The sequence below is a fragment of the Podarcis liolepis genome (genome assembly GCF_965112155.1).
Source record: "Podarcis liolepis genome assembly, chromosome: 7".
In the NCBI taxonomy this organism is placed as follows: domain Eukaryota; kingdom Metazoa; phylum Chordata; class Lepidosauria; order Squamata; family Lacertidae; genus Podarcis; species Podarcis liolepis.
The window spans coordinates 46650291-46668267 of NC_139561.1; the positions used below are offsets into that span (position 1 = coordinate 46650291).

Here is a 17977-nt window from a genome sequence, read left to right on the forward strand (position 1 = left end):
CCGGACCGGAAGCGGAAGTGGGGGCGGAGAAGCGGGGTTTGGCCTGCCCGGGCGGTGGAAGCCGCGGTAGCTGTGGTACTGCTGGCGGACTTGGCGGGGCCCAATGGCCTCCGCGAGCATCGATATCGAGGACGCGACTCAGCATCTCCGAGACATCCTCAAGCTGGATCGGCCGAGCGGTGAGGCTCTCGGGCCGGGACCCTAAAAAGAAGGCGGGGGTTCCTTGGAAGCAGCTCCTTTGGGGAGTGAGCGGCTGAAATGAGGCTCGTGGTCTCGGGCGGCGGTGCTCCCCTTTGCTCAGCCCATCCCGCGTGAGCGGGAAGGCGCCAACGGCGCTGGCAGGAGAGCGGGAGGCGACGGGCGGGAGAAGAGCCTAGGGGGTCGCGATCCTATATACACGCTTATTTGGGAGTAAACCCAACGGAGCATGATGGGATTTGTTGTCTGGTTGTGCCGGGTTACGGTGGGGGGTTGCAATCCTGCGTCTACTTGTTTGGAAGTGAGCCTCCTTGAGCACAGTGGAGACCTACTTCTGAGTAACCAGAACTCAAGCATGGGGCTTCCCGTTTGGGGCCAAAAAGTCCCATCTGACCAAAAAGGTCCTCTGCAACTGTGGCTCCGGCATCAGTACTTTCTGCTCTTTTTGGTGGAGTGTGGTGCTCAGCTTTCTTTCAAACGTGGCTACCTCTTTCTACCCCACCCCCTTCATGTTCTGCTTCTGCCCCGCCCCCTTCTTTAATGGAGCAGGCACTTGGTTTGACTTTGACTGCTTGTTTTTTCAAAGGCCATTTCCCCGTGCAGCTTAAGCCTGCAGCCCAGAGTCTGGTGTCATATATCTGCAGATGCTTGTGAAGGCACTCTAGGCAAGGTGTGGTTGGCCAGGCCGCTCAAGCTGGCGCTGAGAATGAACAACTAGCGATTCAGTACTGTTATTCTATGGCTCTTTAACAAATACTGGATGACTTGACCTTTCCTTAATGTATGTTCTTTGGTTTCTTTGTTTTTGTAGTCATATTCCGGTTGCAATTCTCTGTATTAATAGTTGCTTTTGCTACATTTCTTAAGTTGGAAGGAGGACTGAGCAATAGTGTTGTCAGATCTAAACCCTATTTTACGACTTGGTAGGATCTTGTAGGGCCAGAAAAAAATGGTGGCCTTATCTGACTTACTAAATCAGGAGTTAGCCACTCCTGCTGTAGATCATAACATTTTTGTATACTGAACATACATCTGGTATGCCTGGTCTCCCACTCCTATGTCTTGTTTTTTTTTCTACCCAGCTGCATTCAGAATTTTTTTTGGAGGGGGCACAGTTAGTTGTGGTACTCCACAAGTTGTGTTTCTCAACAACTACATGAAGGTGCTGGGAAATATTATCAGGGCTTTGGAGTTGGATATAATTAACAAGAAGGTGACACCCAGGTTTCTAGTTCATTACGTAAGTTTCCAGCAATGGCTGCCTCAGATCTGAACAGTGTGAGGAGGCCACAGGCAAGTGGATGATATAAACAAAACACTTGATATTGAATCCAGACAAGGCAAAGATGAAGGTAGGGTTAAGACTGTGGCACATGCCAGAGTCATGCCTGAGCAGCTTCCTTACCTATCCAGAGGGAGGTCTGGGCAGTGCTCCAGGATGTATCCAGCGCTGGACATGACAAGGCAGCCAAATCAAATAGTGCCCTTGCTGAGACACTATCTCCCCACCAATAGGTGGTCTACCTGGTTAGTATTGTGGTAAGAATGATGTGCGGATGGAGTGATGGACAAAGTTGAGTGAGTAGCTTTCTAGTTGTGGAATCTTCATAAATTTGGAAATATCTGCAGTGCAGAGTATGGGAGAGGTTTGTCTTTAAAGGGATAGTTTGGAATGCACCTGTTGCTTTAGTAAAGTGTGTCTAATTAGCATGCTGTGCTGTACGTTATTTGAGGAGGAAATCACAACATTTCTGCCTTGGAAACTGCATTAGCCTCATAAGTCTTGAACAAGGACATTGGTGTATGGGGGCAATGTTGTCTTTCTCCATTGGTGTAAAAACAGCTGAATGGCTAGTATGAATATGATATACCTATCTGCACATGTTATAATACTAATATACTTAGGTGCAGGATGCATCCTAGATTTTTATCTGAACTTCTCCTGTGCCAGCCAGATCCCTCCCTTTTTGTCTTTTGTGAGATACTGTTTCCATGGTGCTTGCAGCAGTAACCATTTCATGTGAGCAGCGTACTGTGCCTGTTGACATTTCCTGCCATAACCTCACCCAGCTCTGTTGGGCTAAATGGTGGCGTTTAGTTCCTACTGTGCTGCATGTATATTCAGGCTTTTGAGCAAAGGCTCTGCTGTAAAGTATTCACCAATCTCTTAATTATTTGTAGGAAGGACTTACTATATTCAGATCACTGACATATCCCAGGGCAGAGTGTGGATTGATTGCAGAATTACTGGGGGTGGAGGGCAATGATATGGATAATAACTCAATTTGCAGTAGGCAATTTCTTTATTCTAGTGGAAAATAGGAAATGCCTTTGCTACTATTACTTTCCTTTCCTTGAACTTGCTCTGGATTTTGATTCCTCCAGTAGGCGTTATCTTTGTTATTCAACTGTCCCTGTAACCACAAGAAACCATGTGAAACTAAGTGAAATGAAAGTGAAAGTTTTTTCTTAGTATTCTGTGTCATTCACTGATCAGCATAGGAATATATAGACATCGTTCACTGCTGTTCACTGCTTATTACCAAGCCAGAGCATTGATCCATCTCACTCAGTTTTGAGCCTACCCAAATTGGCAGCTGCTTTCCAGTCAGACTTCAGGCAGGATCCTCAATTGAGAATCTTTCCCAGCCCTACCTGAAGATGCAAGGAATTGAACCTGGGACCATTCACATGCGAAGCATGTGCTCTGCCCCTGAGCTTATGACCACAGGCATGTACATTTTCATACAAGGCTGGGACCCCATTTTCACAGAGGGTCCTGTGTTCTGGTTGGGTGGAACTTACATCGTATGTGAGGCAGGCAGCTGACAACGGCCAGCTCTGCCTTTCCTCAAGATTACGGCTTGGCAAGGGGGGGGGGGGGACTTGGCCTGAGGAGGGCAGAGAGGGAACTTTCCCCCTGTGGTCCATTCACTGTCTGTACAGAACTAACCATTGTGTGCTCTGCCTACGTGCCACCCACCCACCTTTCCTCTTCTCACGGTGTTACTTTATGGCATTGAGCCATGCCGCACTCTAGTATGAAACTAGCATTAGCCATCAGTTAAGGGGACTGGGTAGGAATTTTACCCAGGATCATCAGCTGACTTCTCTGGCCCTGGGTTTTTGGATTCTTCACAATAATCCCCTGGCTCAAGATGGCTGAAGCCATTAATTTTGACCTTCTAACATCTGCCCAGCAGGATTGCTGAGCCCCAACTTCTGACAGCACATGAAACAGTAGAAATAGGTTCTGTCCCATATGTCCTGTTTTGCTACTGGTAAACCTGCCTAAAAAAGTTGTTTTTTGTCTTTTCTCTAATTCCGCGGCCTGTTTGTTTCTAACTCCCTTCCCAGGTCTATTCTAGCCTTCAGGAAAAAACAGAAGTCAGCATCTGAAATTGCAGTTATCCAGAGATTTTTAAGCGTCCTGGCAAAATCATATAGCCTCATCAAGAGTTTGGGGACCACCTTTCCCCACACAATCCTCCCCAGTTGAAGCCTAGTCATCAAGTGGTGTTGCTGGCTCCATCCTTACAGCTCATTAGGATAGGCTAGAAGGCAAGCCTTCTCAGTTATGACTTCCAAACTTGGAAACCAGAAGAGAAGCAGGCCACAATTTTCATTTTCCCTGCCCACCCTTCCATTCTCCTCTATTCTCATAGTATGGAGGCTTCTCACTGAACTAGAGTGGTTAGAGGAACTACCTCTCCATTGAGCTTTCATAGCGATTCTAAAACTACACACAAAGACTATTCTAAAATAGTCTTTGTGTGTAGTTATGTCATCATCCATCATGCTTTTATTGATTAATAATAATAATAATAATAATAATAATAATAATAATAATAATAAATAATAATAAATAATTCTATACCACCCTTCATCCAAGGATCATAGGGTGGTTTACAATACAAAATCACAAAAATATGTAGTATACTAACAATACCAAAAAACAAACCCCAACACACAGTTTAAAAGGCAGTAGTTTGTTTAATTAGCCAAAGGCCTGGGAGAAGAGGGATATATTTTTGCCTGGTGCCTAAAGATATGTAACACAGGCTCCAGGCAAGTCTTCCTGGAGAGAGCATTCCACCAACAGGGAGCCACTGCAGAAATATCCCCTTCCTGTGTTGGCACACTCTGGACCATGGGTAGGCAAAGTAAGGCCCGGGGGCCGGATCTGGCCCACGGACGGTCAGGAAATCAGTATGTTTTTACATGAGTAAAATGCAGCTCTGGGTTATTTGCGGGGCATAGGAATTTGTTCATTTTTAAATATATATATATAGTCCAGCCCCCCACAAGGTGTGATGGACAGTGGACTGCCCCCCTGCTGAAAAAGTTTGCTAACCCCTGCTCTGGACCTTTCACGAAGGAGGCACACAAAGAAAGGCCTCGGATGATGATTGCAGATGATGATTATCGGCTCATATGGGGAGAGGCAGTCCTTGAGGTATTGTGGTCCTGAGCTGTTTAAGGCTTTATAGGTCAAAACCACCACTTTGAATTGGGCCCAGAAACTAATCGGTAGCCAGTGCAGTCAGGCCAAGATTTGCGTTATATCCTCAAGCCGTCTTTCCTTGAACAAAGCACTTGCCTTTTTATCGTAGAGGAGAACCACCGATTCAGATTTTCTGTCCTTGGACACAATGTTTTTCATATCTTCTCTAGAACATTACTATCTTGATGGGCTCCTTGTTTCCTGTTTCAGGAGAAAGAGAGAGAGTTTGGCATTTCTTTTGAATGAAACCACTCTCCCATGTTATGTTCGTTTCATCTGGGACAGGGGACCATCAAAGGGAGACTGTATGGTTCAGAAACTTTCATGACCCTTTAAATGGCTGCGTGAATGTGAACATTGGCTCTGTTCCCCCCCTTCCCCCCATTTAGGTTCAGTCAACGAAAACCAGAGATCATCCACTTCATACAATGGAGACCTGAATGGTTTGCTGGTGCCAGATCCCATAGCATCTGGAGATGGAGCTTCCTTGACGAAGCCAGTACCCCAAGCAGTTCCTCTGGGAGCACTTCAGGAGAAGCAAGTCATGTAGGTATCTTGGTGGGAGAAAGTGGAGAGCTTGTTATGGGTCTGCTGAAAAATTTCAGCTCAGTAATTGCTCCTACAAAGACTGGGCTTCCAGCTTTCTTGATTACTGCTTTAAAGTTGTGTAACATTGTAGCTTCTGTTCCAGAGAGACTCAAATTTAAGATGGTGTGTTGTCTCCACAGTTGAGGGACTACATTCATACATAGCTTAATGGGGATACATTTTGTACAGTAATGGAGGCTTCATTGACAGTGACTGGGATTGAGGTTTGAAACTTGTGGTTTGCATTGTTTTCTGTCTTGTGTTGCTTCCAGTAAAACACTCGTTTGTCCATGCAAGATCATTTGCAGCAGGAAAGACAAGTGGTAAAACTACTACTTCATAGTAACAGGCATGTTTGTTTTAATTGGGGGCCTTCAGTAGTCTTATCCCTAACTTTTCCCTAGCTCTCCATAACAAAAGCTGTTTGTCCTTGAGGCCTTTTGTTTTGACTACTTCTCCTTTTCTTTTAGCTGCCTCTCTGGAGATGATAGCTCTACCTGTATGGTGATAACTGCTAAAGATGTCGAGATAGTAGCCAGCAGTGACTCTAGCATCACCAGTAAAGCTAGAGGGAGCAACAAGGTAAAAGGGGAAAGATTCATCTGGACAATGTACAAAACCAGTTGGGGCAGCACTTGCCATCTTTTCAAGCATGTAAAGCAGGGATGGGGAACCTGAGATCTTCCAGATGTCATGGGACTACAACTCTCACCATCTCTTACCATTGGCCATGCTGAATGGAGCTGATGGGAGATGGAGTCCAACATCTGGAGACCTGGTTCCTTATCCCCGATTTAAGGAGTCAGTGCCTGGATTGCTGGTGAATGAGGCTGAAGAGCGTAATAAGTTGGAGGGGTGGATTGAGTATTGTGGTGCTTCTCTTAGACTTTTTTTAAAAGCAGGCATTCACGCCTCAGCCTTGGAATAGCCTGTTTTCTGTGCTTATTAGCATTCCCCCTAATGTTCAGTGGTGATAGGCCTGGGGAAACCTAAGTGCCATGGGAAGCCTTTGTTCACAAGAAAATGGTTGTGTGAGGTTGGGGATTGAGGCACTAGCTTCAAACTGCTGTCTTGGGCTGGTTCAGTTGTAGCCTTTAACCACTTGTTGATATATGAAAAAGTCCTTAAGAATTCCCACATCCCTGAGTTCCTTTCCAGTCACCTTCCTTTCACATGCCATGATTCCCTCCCTGTCTTCTCCTGGTTTATGACAAACTGTAGCTTGCAATTTCATCTGAAACAGTTTCTGCAAACCAGAGAGGGCAGTGGGAATTGTGGTACCTGGGAAGAAGGATTATGGTGTAAGAGCCCAAAGGTCCCTAAAGACTCGTTCACATAGTGCCACATAGAGCACATACTTTCCATGCAGAAGGTCTCCAGTTCAGTCCCCAGCATCTGCTGAAGAAGGGAACAGGATTGGTGACTCCTGAACTAGGTGTTGGCTGTTTCCTCTCTCCTCAGCATATATAGATGATATTACAGTTTTATGTTCAGCAATGGATGCCTTGTCCCTATTTTGGCAAATGTTGAATTTAATTCCACACTTCAGCTGGTCTTTGTTTTCCTTTTTGCCCTCCAGGTAAAAATCCAGCCAGTGGCCAGGTATGACTGGGAGCAGAAATATTACTATGGTAACCTGATTGCTGTGTCAAATGCCTACCTGGCATATGCCATTAGAGGTGAGGCATCTCTCCATCAACTTGGTTCTTTTGGCTAGGCTAGGTTTCTTGCAGTGGCCTTGTGTTGGGTCCTCTTGCTTTCCCCACAGCTGTAGAGAGTGCACTGGCATTGCCTAAGCCATCTTAACTGTCATTTTCTTGTTGCTGTTCTTTGACAGGTGCCAGCAATGGCTCTGCAATGGTTCGGGTCCTGAGCGTTAGCACGGCAGAGCGAACCCTGCTGAAGGGCTTCACAGGTGGAGTGGCAGACCTGGCTTTTGCTCACCTCAACTCCAACCAGCTCGCTTGCCTGGATGAAGCTGGCAACCTCTTTGTCTGGCGCCTGGCCATGGAGAATGGAAAAATCCAGTATCTTATCTCTCAGTACTGTTCTTCGTAGGAAATAGCTGCACTGTTGTTAGATACTGAGGCAACTTTGTAACTACAAGATAGGAAGTGGGCACTGTTTATTTCTGTATCTTAGGCAGGGAACCTGTGACCTTCCGGATATTGTCATTCTTAGCCACTGACCATGGTGCCTGGGGCTGATGGGTGTTGACAACTGAGAAAATCTGGAAGGCCAAAGTTTCCCCATCCCTGCCTTAAAGAGATGTACTAGTATTTATGTACTAGTATTTATTTCTGCCAGCCAGCATCCAGGCATTATACATATTTTCTTCTTGCAAGTTATCCACTCAGGAAACAAGACTCTGACTCCTTGTATTGTGAGTCAAAGGACCCCTTCAGCAGTAACAATTGTAGCTTAATAAACTATAGCTCATTAAGATGAGAATAATAAATTATTACTGTTATTATTATTGTTGTGCTTAAACTACAGTTACCCATTACATCCAAACCAGGAAGCTGTGGTTTAATCCTAGTTTACTACCTAGCACAGGGCGGCCCAACTTTTCATATCAAGTGGGCCGCAGAGTACTTCAGAACGGATCCTGCGGGCCACACACTGCATTGTTGCATAGTGGGTGGAGTGAGACCAACATCTGATGCCCGCACCCCCCACTCAGCCCTCACACTGCCTTCCCAAAGCCGACTATGCAAGGCTCTGTGTTTGTTTCTACTACATCTGGGATAAATCACAAAGCAGTTGATACTACAAAGGAAAGTGATTTGTAGCTGTTCCTTAACTTTGTGATCAGAGAGGAGATCCTGGTAAACATCAAGCGACCTGATGGGACTCCTCTGAACAGCTCCCGGAGGATCATATGGTGTCCCTTCATCCCAGATGAGAACGAGGAGAGCTGTGAGGAAGGCAGTCAGACCCTGGCACTCTTACATGAGGATAGGGTAAGTTTTGATTTTTTTTCTTTCGTAAGGCGGTTGTTTGTATTGAGGTACTAATAAGTTGTAGATAAGGAATTAGAAAGATGTGCCCCATGGTTAGGTCAATTTTCCAGGTTCCTATACATCCATGCACAAAGCACCTCACAGCAGGTAAACTGGTACAAGTTTATCAAGTCAGCCTCTGCTTTTATTTAAGTAAGTCTGGCAAGTGTGGTTGTGTTGTGCTATTTTTGGGTGTGGTACTTGTGAGGAATAAACACAGGAGATGGTGCAGAGTTCATGGGAAGATAGTGAATGCAGAGCGAGGTGGTAACTGGAATGGCAGGTGACTTTTATGTTCACTCCTGGCAGAGCTTCAGTATGCAGTTTATGGGCTTCCTTCTTCTCTTTGTTTTGCAGGCAGAGGTTTGGGATCTTGATATAATCCGAGCCAATCATAATTCATGGCCAGTGGAAGTGACCAGCATCAAAGAAGGCTTTATTGTGGTAAAAGGTCACAGCACGGTAAGAGTTCTGCTGCTGTCATTGGTGTCTGTCTCCTGTTACAGAGCTGAGCCATCTGTTACGTATGTTTAATTCCTTAATCCAACAGTTTTCAATATTCTGAAGAGGCCTGTGGCTTTATCCACTTAGTTTATGGGATCAATGGCAAAAGGGTCTGAGTGTGTGAGCTATTAGACCAGAAGCAGAGGACCTTTGGCTCTGCAGATTTTGCTGAACTACTACTCCTATCATCCCTGATCATAGACATGTTTGCTGGGGCTTATTAGACTGTTGCTGAGTTCCTGCTTTTCCCATATGGCAAAGAACAGGCCTTTATGACTGGACAAGTAAAGATGGCATCTTTTTCACCTTTCCATTGTGTGGTTTTGTGACAGTTTTCCCCTCCCCCTCCCTCAAAGCACTCTTGTTAAGGTTATGGGTGGAAAACTTCCAGCCTCTTCTTAAGGGGGCTCTTTGTATGGCACAGCTTTATGTCTTGCTTTAACAGCACTGGGGACAAAAGAAGCCTCTTTAAAATGGGAAGTGAGGTGAGAGGGCACAGCGTGATGTTTGAGAGCATGACTGGGTAAGAGTCCTGCTGTGAATGGAAAGGTGCTTGACACTTCACTGATCCAAAGATGCATGAGGTAGTGGGAGAAGTTAAAATAGTCAGAGCCAGAGGGAGTCAGTGCATTGATGGCAGCTGAGCACAAGATGGTGATGGAGGCTGTCACCTGGAGAATACAGAATGAAAAAGTACTGTAACATATATTCCCCCAAATGTCTTAATTTTTTATCAACTTAACATACTGAACACCCGGGAAATCGAAAGTACTTTGGCTCAAATTGGCAATATGTGCTGCTGCTGATATAAAAGTTGATAAGCATTCACTGTATAAAAAGAAAGAAGGAAAGAAACATCAGGTTATTAATGTGATTCGCATGTATATCACAACCATGTTGGTTTTTTTCACATGTAACACTAACTCGTAACTTTGCTTTGTTGAACAAACCAGGATGACAGATGAGCAAAGTGACCACAGCTTATTTCACCTTACATTGGTTGCATTTTCTAAACACTTGTGCATCTGTAGCTGGGTCATGGTCTGGGGTGGGGTACCAAAACAAACCAGGATTAAGTTCAGGTGTAATAAGAAGCCATGGTTATTGCAAGCCACGATTCATAAGCCAGTTTTAAACCATGATTACATACAGTATTCTGGTTTCTTGGCCACAAACAAACCACAGTTGACCAGGTTGGGTTCCGGCATACAAGCAAGCACATTTAAGCTAAATAAACCACATCTTAGCATTGGGTGCAAACCAGGTCATTGCTTTGTATTTCATTGAAGTTGTATTTGCTGAGTGAAAGCTGATTTTTTCCCCTGTCTCTGTCTAGCGTCTGAGTGAGGGAGCCCTTTCCCCAGATGGAACTGTCTTGGCTACCGCAAGTCATGATGGCTTTGTCAAATTCTGGCAGATTTACATAGAAGGACAGGATGAACCAAGGTAACTTCAGAAGCTCAGTGTCTCTTGATTTGATGTGCCTCAAGCCTACTTACATGCCCAGTCCCTTGCTCCAAATATAGTCTTAATTTGGCATGACTTTGTTGTTCTACAACAATATTCCTGATGCTCTCCAGATATTTTGGGTTACAACTCACATCATCCTCTTTCCCATTCTGACCATACTGACTGAAATTGTAGTCCAAAGCATCTGACCTCCAAGCTTTATTAAAGTTCTTGTGCTCTATTGTCTGACTGTCCACATGTAAATAATGTTTGGATTCTTGAGAGCAAGTTGCTGCCTAAAGGAGCCATTTCACACCTGCAGTTATGAAGGAGCGGGCTCTCAGTCATCATTTCTTTGATTTCCTACCTAGGTGCCTGCATGAATGGAAGCCTCATGATGGTAGACCCCTCTCCTGCTTGCTGTTCTGTGACAACCATAAAAAACAAGATCCAGAGTAAGACATGATTCTGTTTTTGTTTTGTTTTTTTGCTAAGGATGTCCCATTTCCGGTGGGAAGCAGGACTGTATGGAAAAATAAATACATTTGCTCTGTATTTACCCCACAAAGATTCATTGCTATAATAAAGTAACAGGACCCTACAGATCAGTCATTTACAACTTTCTAGTCTAGTTCCTCTATTCCTCCAGGTGTAAGTGCTGGCAAGGAGGAGCCTTTATGTCTGTAAATTTAACTTAAATATTATTTCAGAAGCATTGTGGGATGCAACATAGGCATGCCTTGTAGTGTTACGCTCATTTCTTGAACACTTGTGGCTGGAGTATCTATGAGCCTGCCATGAACTGGGAACCTAGTCTCTGGCTTCAAATTTGGCATCAGTTCTGGCTGCCTGTTGATCCGTAAGCTTTATTAAGGTTCCTGAGTTCTGTACTCTTTTTAAGATTGTGTAAATTATAGGGTACAAGTTACTGGAAAACGAACTCCCCCTGTGTTTGCAGTAAGAGTAGAGTGTGGCATAATATGACTTAGCACTGCTGCTGTGCCAGAAAATGTTGATATACTTACCTACCTGCCCCTCATTCCCAAGAATAGCATGGAATGAGGAGCAGATGCTGAGTGCCAGTTCTACCCATGTGCCCCGCAGAAAGAACAACCCCTCTTTCCTCTTTCCTCTTCCTCCCCCCTCCTTGCAAGAAGTTAAAAGACAGGGGAGCAGACCCACAGGAGAATGGGTGAATGCTCCCAGCAGCTGATGGTGTGCTTCTGGATTCCCTATGCACACATGAGTACAATTCACATGTCCTGTAGGTCCAGTCTCTGTACCACAATCTTGTAATGCTTTGGTTTCAGCAAAGATAACCAGCCAGTTAAGAGAGTCTGGTATCTAGTTGTTTTTGAGGAGAGGCATCAACTTGAATGAGAGAAAATCTGCCAGTTAAGAATTTTCAGAGGCTTGCTGTTCAGACTTTCACCCCTCTACACAATTGGAGAAGGAAAGTAGGGGTGTGCTCATTGGCCCCACCACCTTCATTATGTTCCTGAGGGCTCATAGCTATCTTGACTTCTATGGGTTTTGGCTGAGGTCTTGAAGTGGGGAGCCTTTTCTACTTCTATAGGCACCCCACATGATTTAGGTCCCTGCGTGTTGAGAGTTCTGTATGGCACAGGAAGCCTACATAGATAGAGGAGGCGTCCCATGGCAGAAGTGGAGCCTGAATGTGTGGAGGACTTGGAGAGATGGCCTGTTGGGAACGTGACAGAGCACAGCTAACATCTCCCCACATCCCGACTCCCCACTCACATGGCCAGAATAATGTGAAGGCAAACAAATTAATAAAGCTATGGAGCAAGCAAAATGACCGTTTCTAGTCATCACTCGTTCCTTCTCATCCATCCTTTCATTTCTGCAGAGTTCCCTTCTGGAGGTTTCTCATCACAGGAGCAGAACAGAATCGAGAGCTGAAGATGTGGTGCACTGTATCATGGACCTGCCTACAGACTGTCCGGTAAGTATTGCCCTAGTCATCAGTTGTGCACGGTAGGAGCCTGTAATGAATGTGTATGTGTGGAAGGATAACTGAGAAGGGCAACTAACAGTCTTCGTTCCCCTGCCAGTGATTTAGCTCTGTGTTAGAGCATCTGTCTTGCATGTAGAAGTTCCAAGATTCCGTCCCTGGTGTTTCTAGGTAGGATTGGGGAATGCTTCTGGTTGAAATTCTGGAGAATCGGAGTAGACCATGCTGAACTAATGGTCTGATTCTGTATAAGGCAGCTCTCTATGTACCTAAAAAGGCAGGTTTCAGCAATGCACACAACATGTTGCTAAAGAGAAAGATTATTAGTAGAGATCTGAGGGAAACTGTTTTCACTGTGTCATTTTTAGGTTTTCTCCGGATATATTCAGCTCCATGAGTGTCCTTCCTAGTTTGAAGGCCTGCCTGGATCTCTCAGCTGAATACCTGATTTTGAGTGATGTGCAGAGAAAGGTAGGCAAGTTCTGTTGAGAGGTTGGGTGCAAGAGGAAAAGGCATCTGCAATACTGCTAGGCTTGGGAGTGTGGGGTCTGTTGTTAACATATAAAAGAGATGGTTGGGGCTAGGAGCAGCTGTTTGATTAAGCAAAGCATTTGGTTCCTTTTAGTGGGTGTAAACTTTTAAAAGTTCTTATTTTCAGAAAAGTCTGTGAATCCAGAATTAGTTCAGTACTGCTGACCAACTTTCATGCTGGGTTTGCGGAGAGGCGGTGTGTTGGCTTCTCCCATTGTGCCTAGCCTGTTCCGTGGCCCAAGGGGCAGGTGCACTTGTGTCCTTCCTGGTACAAGAGCCCCTTATTGCTTACGTTACTACAGGGTATCTACCTGATGCTTTCCTCTTAGGTCTTGTATGTGATGGAACTTGTGCAGAACCAGGAGGAGGGCAAAGCTTATTTCAGCTCCATCTCAGAGTTTCTGCTGACCCATCCAGTCCTGAGTTTTGGCATCCAGGTGGTCAGCCGCTGCCGGCTGAGACACACAGAGGTCCTGCCAGCAGAAGAGGAGACCGATGGCCTTAGTGCAGGTGAGTGGTAAAAGATGTGTCTCATCAAAAGTAAGGAAGAGAAAGATGACTGTCTCTCTGGTAGCTAGCCTGATTCTCCAAATGCTATGCAAGCTTTGCCTCTCTAGTCACACAAAACCATGGTTTACAAAGTTTAACTGGTTTGTCATGGTGTCCAAACCTGTAAATCATGATTGGTCATTGGCCCACAAACTATAATGTGAAACCCATAGTTTGAAGCTGACTTGAAACCTGCCATTTGGACTGAAGTCTGAATTGTTGGTTTGGGAGTCTGCCATGCCTGATTGGATGGAAACAGAAGTACTTGAGTGGCTCTCAGTTTGGGTTCCCGGTGGCCACCTAGCTAACAGTTTGCCCACTGCTTTGGTCTCGGCTGTTAATCTGATGCCAATATATCAACAGCGTAAGACAAAGATGCCAAAACAGAAGCAAACAACAGATGATGCTAGATTCAGGTAGGTAGCCGTGTTGGTCTGATGCAGTCGAAATATATTTTTAAAAATAAAAAATTGTCCAGCAGCACCTTGGAGACCAACTAAGTTTGTTCTTGGTATAAGCTTTCGTGTGCACGCACACTTCTTCAGATACACTGAAACAGAAGTCACCAGACCTTTATATATAGTGGGAGGGTGGGGTGGGGTTTTTCTCAGGAGGGTAGTAGGAGATGGGTGATTGACTCAGTGGGTATGGTAAACCTGTTGATGACTGTTAATGACTGTCAGTTTTTTACAATAGGCCAAAGCAGAGCATTTAAGGGACAGCACCCCAGGGATTCCACGGGAAGTAGGCGAGAAAACACACAGTATAAATGATGGTTTCATTGTTTGTTTTAAAACTGCTGTTAGCACGAACCATGGTTTTGTGGGATACTGGAATTCTGTCATAGTCTTTCTTCTCAAGTGTTGAGTGTTAGAATGGTACATACCCCCTTGGCTCCTTCTGCCTGAGAGCAGGTAAGGCTTGTACTTTTGTGCCAGAGCAACCATCCTGAGCATTTTCTTACACTGTGAGCAGCCTTATCCTACTTTACTCAGAAGGTGAGCAAGGAGGCTTTACCTGCTAAACAGGAAGAAAACATGTTTTTAAAAAAATATTTTAAAATGTTTCTGGTTTTAGTGATTATTTTAATATGTCTTGTAAACCACTTAGAAGTTTTATTACAACCAAGCAGTATATATATATTGTTATAAAGAAAAATAAAATTTCATCCATTTTTTTCTTCTTCCTAGAAGGTACTCAAGGTACTGGAGCGGTAGAATCAGCAGCGGGGGTGCTTATCAAACTCTTTTGTGTCCACACCAAGTGAGTATTTTGTAGGACAGCTGTTCTCCAGGCCTGCCTTTTAATTTTGTCACAAGACTTTACTGACTTAATACAGGCTCAGTTTTTGCCAACCCACAAGATGGGATGGTACCATAGGTAACTAACTGCCTCTTAACTGCCCTGGAGTGACCTTTCATGCATTTCCTCCAAACAGAGATAACTTTTGCTTGCTGCTCCCAAAACAGCAGTCCTGGGCTTTGTGACCAAAGGGTTACATCATAATGCAAGTGGTTCTCACCAAAATAATTCCAGTTATGTACCAAATAAACCCTCATTCTGCACTTGGAATGCAATGCAAATATTAGGTGCAGATAATGCAAACATTTTGTTGTTGGGATTATGAACATCTCTTTAATGGGGGATGTTGTGGATTGCAGGATCACAAGGCATGCGTGTGCAGGGGAGCAGTGGGGACCCAATTGCACCTGTGCATGAAGCTTTAGCAAACAAGCTACAAGTGTCAGATGCAAATGAGAAGTGACAGCGGAGTACACTGTTTTAATAGAATCTCTGTCTGCTACTAGTTTTCTTTTGCACAAAGCAACGTTGCTTGTTTAGCATGGTGTCTGCCTATCGAGGCCAAGTTTGTAAACCAAAACAATCTATCTGGATGTTGCAGGGCCCTTCAGGATGTGCAGATCAGATTCCAGCCTCTCCATAGTCCAGACACAGCTGCTCCAATTCCTCCCCATGGCTCCCATGAGGATTTTGGTGAGTCCTCTGTTCTAAAAAATGTTTGTGTTTCCTTGTTAATTTGACTATTCCATCTGATATCAAGGTACCTTAATTTGAAAGTTTGCTATGTCTCAAAGCTGACAATGGAAATTCTTGCTAGTGCTTGAGAATTCTGGATCCCAAGTCTGTTGTAGTTGCTGGGTTATTTTTGGACTGTGCGTAATCCTTTTGTCAATTGTGGTACTTCATTTCAGGAAAGGGACCTTAATTCAGTGGTAGAGTACATCAGAAGATGTATTGGCTTGTTTATTACATTTATTTATAACTAGTTTTAGTCCCTGGCATTTTCAGTTGCTGCCAGGCAGAGTAGTCCATACTGGGCTATATGAACAAAGAGTCTGATCTGGTATAAGGCACCTTTGCATAGCCTAGGTTTCTCTGCCTCTGGACAAAATCTTGCCTGACCCTGACTTTTGCTGCCGAGTCTCTGAGAATAGCCAGGGATTTTGGTTTGTCTTGCAATCTGTACCCCCACCCCTCCCCAACCTGTGTGTGTTAATATTAATTTAACTGAGTGGCTGGTCGAAGGAGGCTGTGTGGTTTTAAATGTCTGTTTTCTCTCTTTGTACAAGTTGCTTTTAAACTGTCTGGTGTGTTTTGAAGCATTCCCAGATCACCTTGCTGACCTGGGCGCAGAAGGGCTTGGATCAGAGAAGGGATCCGTGCATGGCTCACAGCCTGACTTGCGCCGCATTTCAGAGCTATCTGTTCCCGTGGATTTCCTCTCCTCTTCCAATGACACAAAACCCAAGCTCATGACTCCAGATGCATTCATGACTCCCAGCACATCTCTGCAGCAGGTAACCTCCTTAGAGTGCGTTTCAGATGGGAGCAAATTCCTTTGCTGCCTTCAATTTGGATATTATAACGTAAAAGACTTGGGATTGCTTATAGCAAGAGTGGAGAACCTGTGGCCCTTCAGATGTTGCTTGGAATGATGGGACTTCTAGACTACTGGCTCTACTGGCCAGGGCTGATGAGAGTTGTCATCCAAAATATCTAGAGAGCACCATGTTGGGGAAATCTGGATTAGATGGTCTCAGGACAACAAAGAACAGAGAAGCAATTTCCACTGTTCCTTGTATATATTTCTAAGCCAGCAGTTATTCAAATCTGTTCTAAGCACTAATTGGAATTAACTATTTGACCCAATTTGTATACCACTTTGTATACCACTTAATTGTAAGTAAAACCTCTGAGCTGTTTAAAAGAATATAAAATATACATTAAAAATGTCAGTAAAAGTTAAAAGCAATCTTTAAGAAAATCAGAATTGTAAGCAGACGTAAGGAGAAGTATGGTGCTTCTTATAATGGCAAAATAGTTTTTGGGTGGTGCAGAGTTAATTTACTCCATATATATATAAATATATGTATATAATGTAGTACACGAGGAGTGTTTGCTAGCAGACAATACTGTGTATGTATTCAATTAAAATGCTTGCTGGCAGAGTTTTCTAACACCATTGAATTTTCTGTGCCAGGTCACGGTGTCACCTGGAAGCAGCATTAGTTCCCTCACAGCTGTCACAACCATGAGCACTTCTTCCGTCAGTGACCCCTCCATTCCCAGGTAAGCCCTAGGCAAGGACTCCTTCCCAGTGCTACCCACTGAGTACTTTCAAGGGCAAGGAGACTCCCTTCAGAATCAGGCATGAAAATGAAATGGCTCACACGGATATCTCAGGGACCTTTTTTTAAGGCGGCGCTTCTGTCATCTTCAGGGTTGCAGCTGTCAAATGCGCTATCCCTATTCCCAAGGAGAGGCATCCCCTTTGTTCTTCAGCTCAATTCCCCAGAACATTTCCTGAGATTTGTAGGTTTTGCTTCATATAATTGGAATAGATAGCAGAGGCTGGTAATGAAGTGACCTTGTAGGCAGATAGTGGAGTTGCAGGACAGGGGAGGAACCCCTGTTCCTTGGAATATAGCTGTAGGATATAGAAGAGCACAGAGGCCAGTTCAGCATTGTTTACCAGGCAAGAACCCACGAGGGGCCATCAGGCTTCAGATTTCTCATGTACTAACAGATTGTGAGACAAGTAAGACTGCAGTCGCTGCTCTCCCACTAGCTTCTCACCACAGCTCTGAATTACTTGAGGGAATGGATGACCACCTCTTGTAGGTCCCCTTCTAGCTTTGTAGCATTCATTGTTTCAGCTTCTCCCATACAGTGTCCCCCAAGGAAGTCTTCTTTATGAGAGCGTTGCTTGGGTGACAGTCCCATAGGACAGTAAAGTCAATGGCACAGTTCCTTAAGCATGCTGTTGTCGGAACCCTTCTCCCTGGGCTGATTTTTAATTGGGGTTTGCAAGACCACTCTCTTTTGTAACCTCTATGGACAAATTTGCCTTTTCCCCGCTGCAGGCCAGCTGAAGAAGTGTCTCTGAGCCCAAAGATGCAGCTGGATAGTAGCCTTACCCTAAGCGGCAGCAGTGGAAGTCTGCAGACAAGCCCTCGAAGTCATTCGGTCCTCCTCCCTGGCCTTCCTGACAAACTGACCCCAAAAGCCCCCATCCCGGTAAGGTGGATTTTCTATGCAAAGATTTACCTTTCTCCCTGACTGTGTCATCGTCCACACTGTGTGCATGTGGTATGGGTGCCCAAAGCCACTGGAGCAGTGGGTGGGGAACCAGTCCCCCTCCCTAGATGTTACTGA

At 44.7% G+C, this 17977-nt stretch overlaps 1 protein-coding gene across 2 annotated transcripts in view; it reads left to right on the forward strand.

Annotated features, from left to right (window-relative positions):
• The window catches only part of EDC4 (enhancer of mRNA decapping 4), a 31813-nt gene continuing 13836 nt past the window's right edge, over positions 1-17977 (forward strand). The window contains exons 1-17 of one of the 2 annotated variants that reach the window (XM_083514911.1): positions 1-179; positions 5092-5248; positions 5761-5872; positions 6870-6969; positions 7128-7317; positions 8106-8253; positions 8650-8754; positions 10133-10242; positions 10617-10700; positions 12116-12211; positions 12589-12691; positions 13081-13261; positions 14491-14563; positions 15204-15295; positions 15923-16119; positions 16803-16891; positions 17686-17839. In XM_083514911.1, coding sequence (XP_083371037.1) covers positions 104-179; positions 5092-5248; positions 5761-5872; positions 6870-6969; positions 7128-7317; positions 8106-8253; positions 8650-8754; positions 10133-10242; positions 10617-10700; positions 12116-12211; positions 12589-12691; positions 13081-13261; positions 14491-14563; positions 15204-15295; positions 15923-16119; positions 16803-16891; positions 17686-17839 — 2067 coding nt within the window. In that variant the 5' untranslated portion in view covers positions 1-103. The remainder of the gene's footprint in view (positions 180-5091; positions 5249-5760; positions 5873-6869; positions 6970-7127; positions 7318-8105; positions 8254-8649; positions 8755-10132; positions 10243-10616; positions 10701-12115; positions 12212-12588; positions 12692-13080; positions 13262-14490; positions 14564-15203; positions 15296-15922; positions 16120-16802; positions 16892-17685; positions 17840-17977) is intronic. The other variant, XM_083514912.1, reaches the window with a different exon arrangement.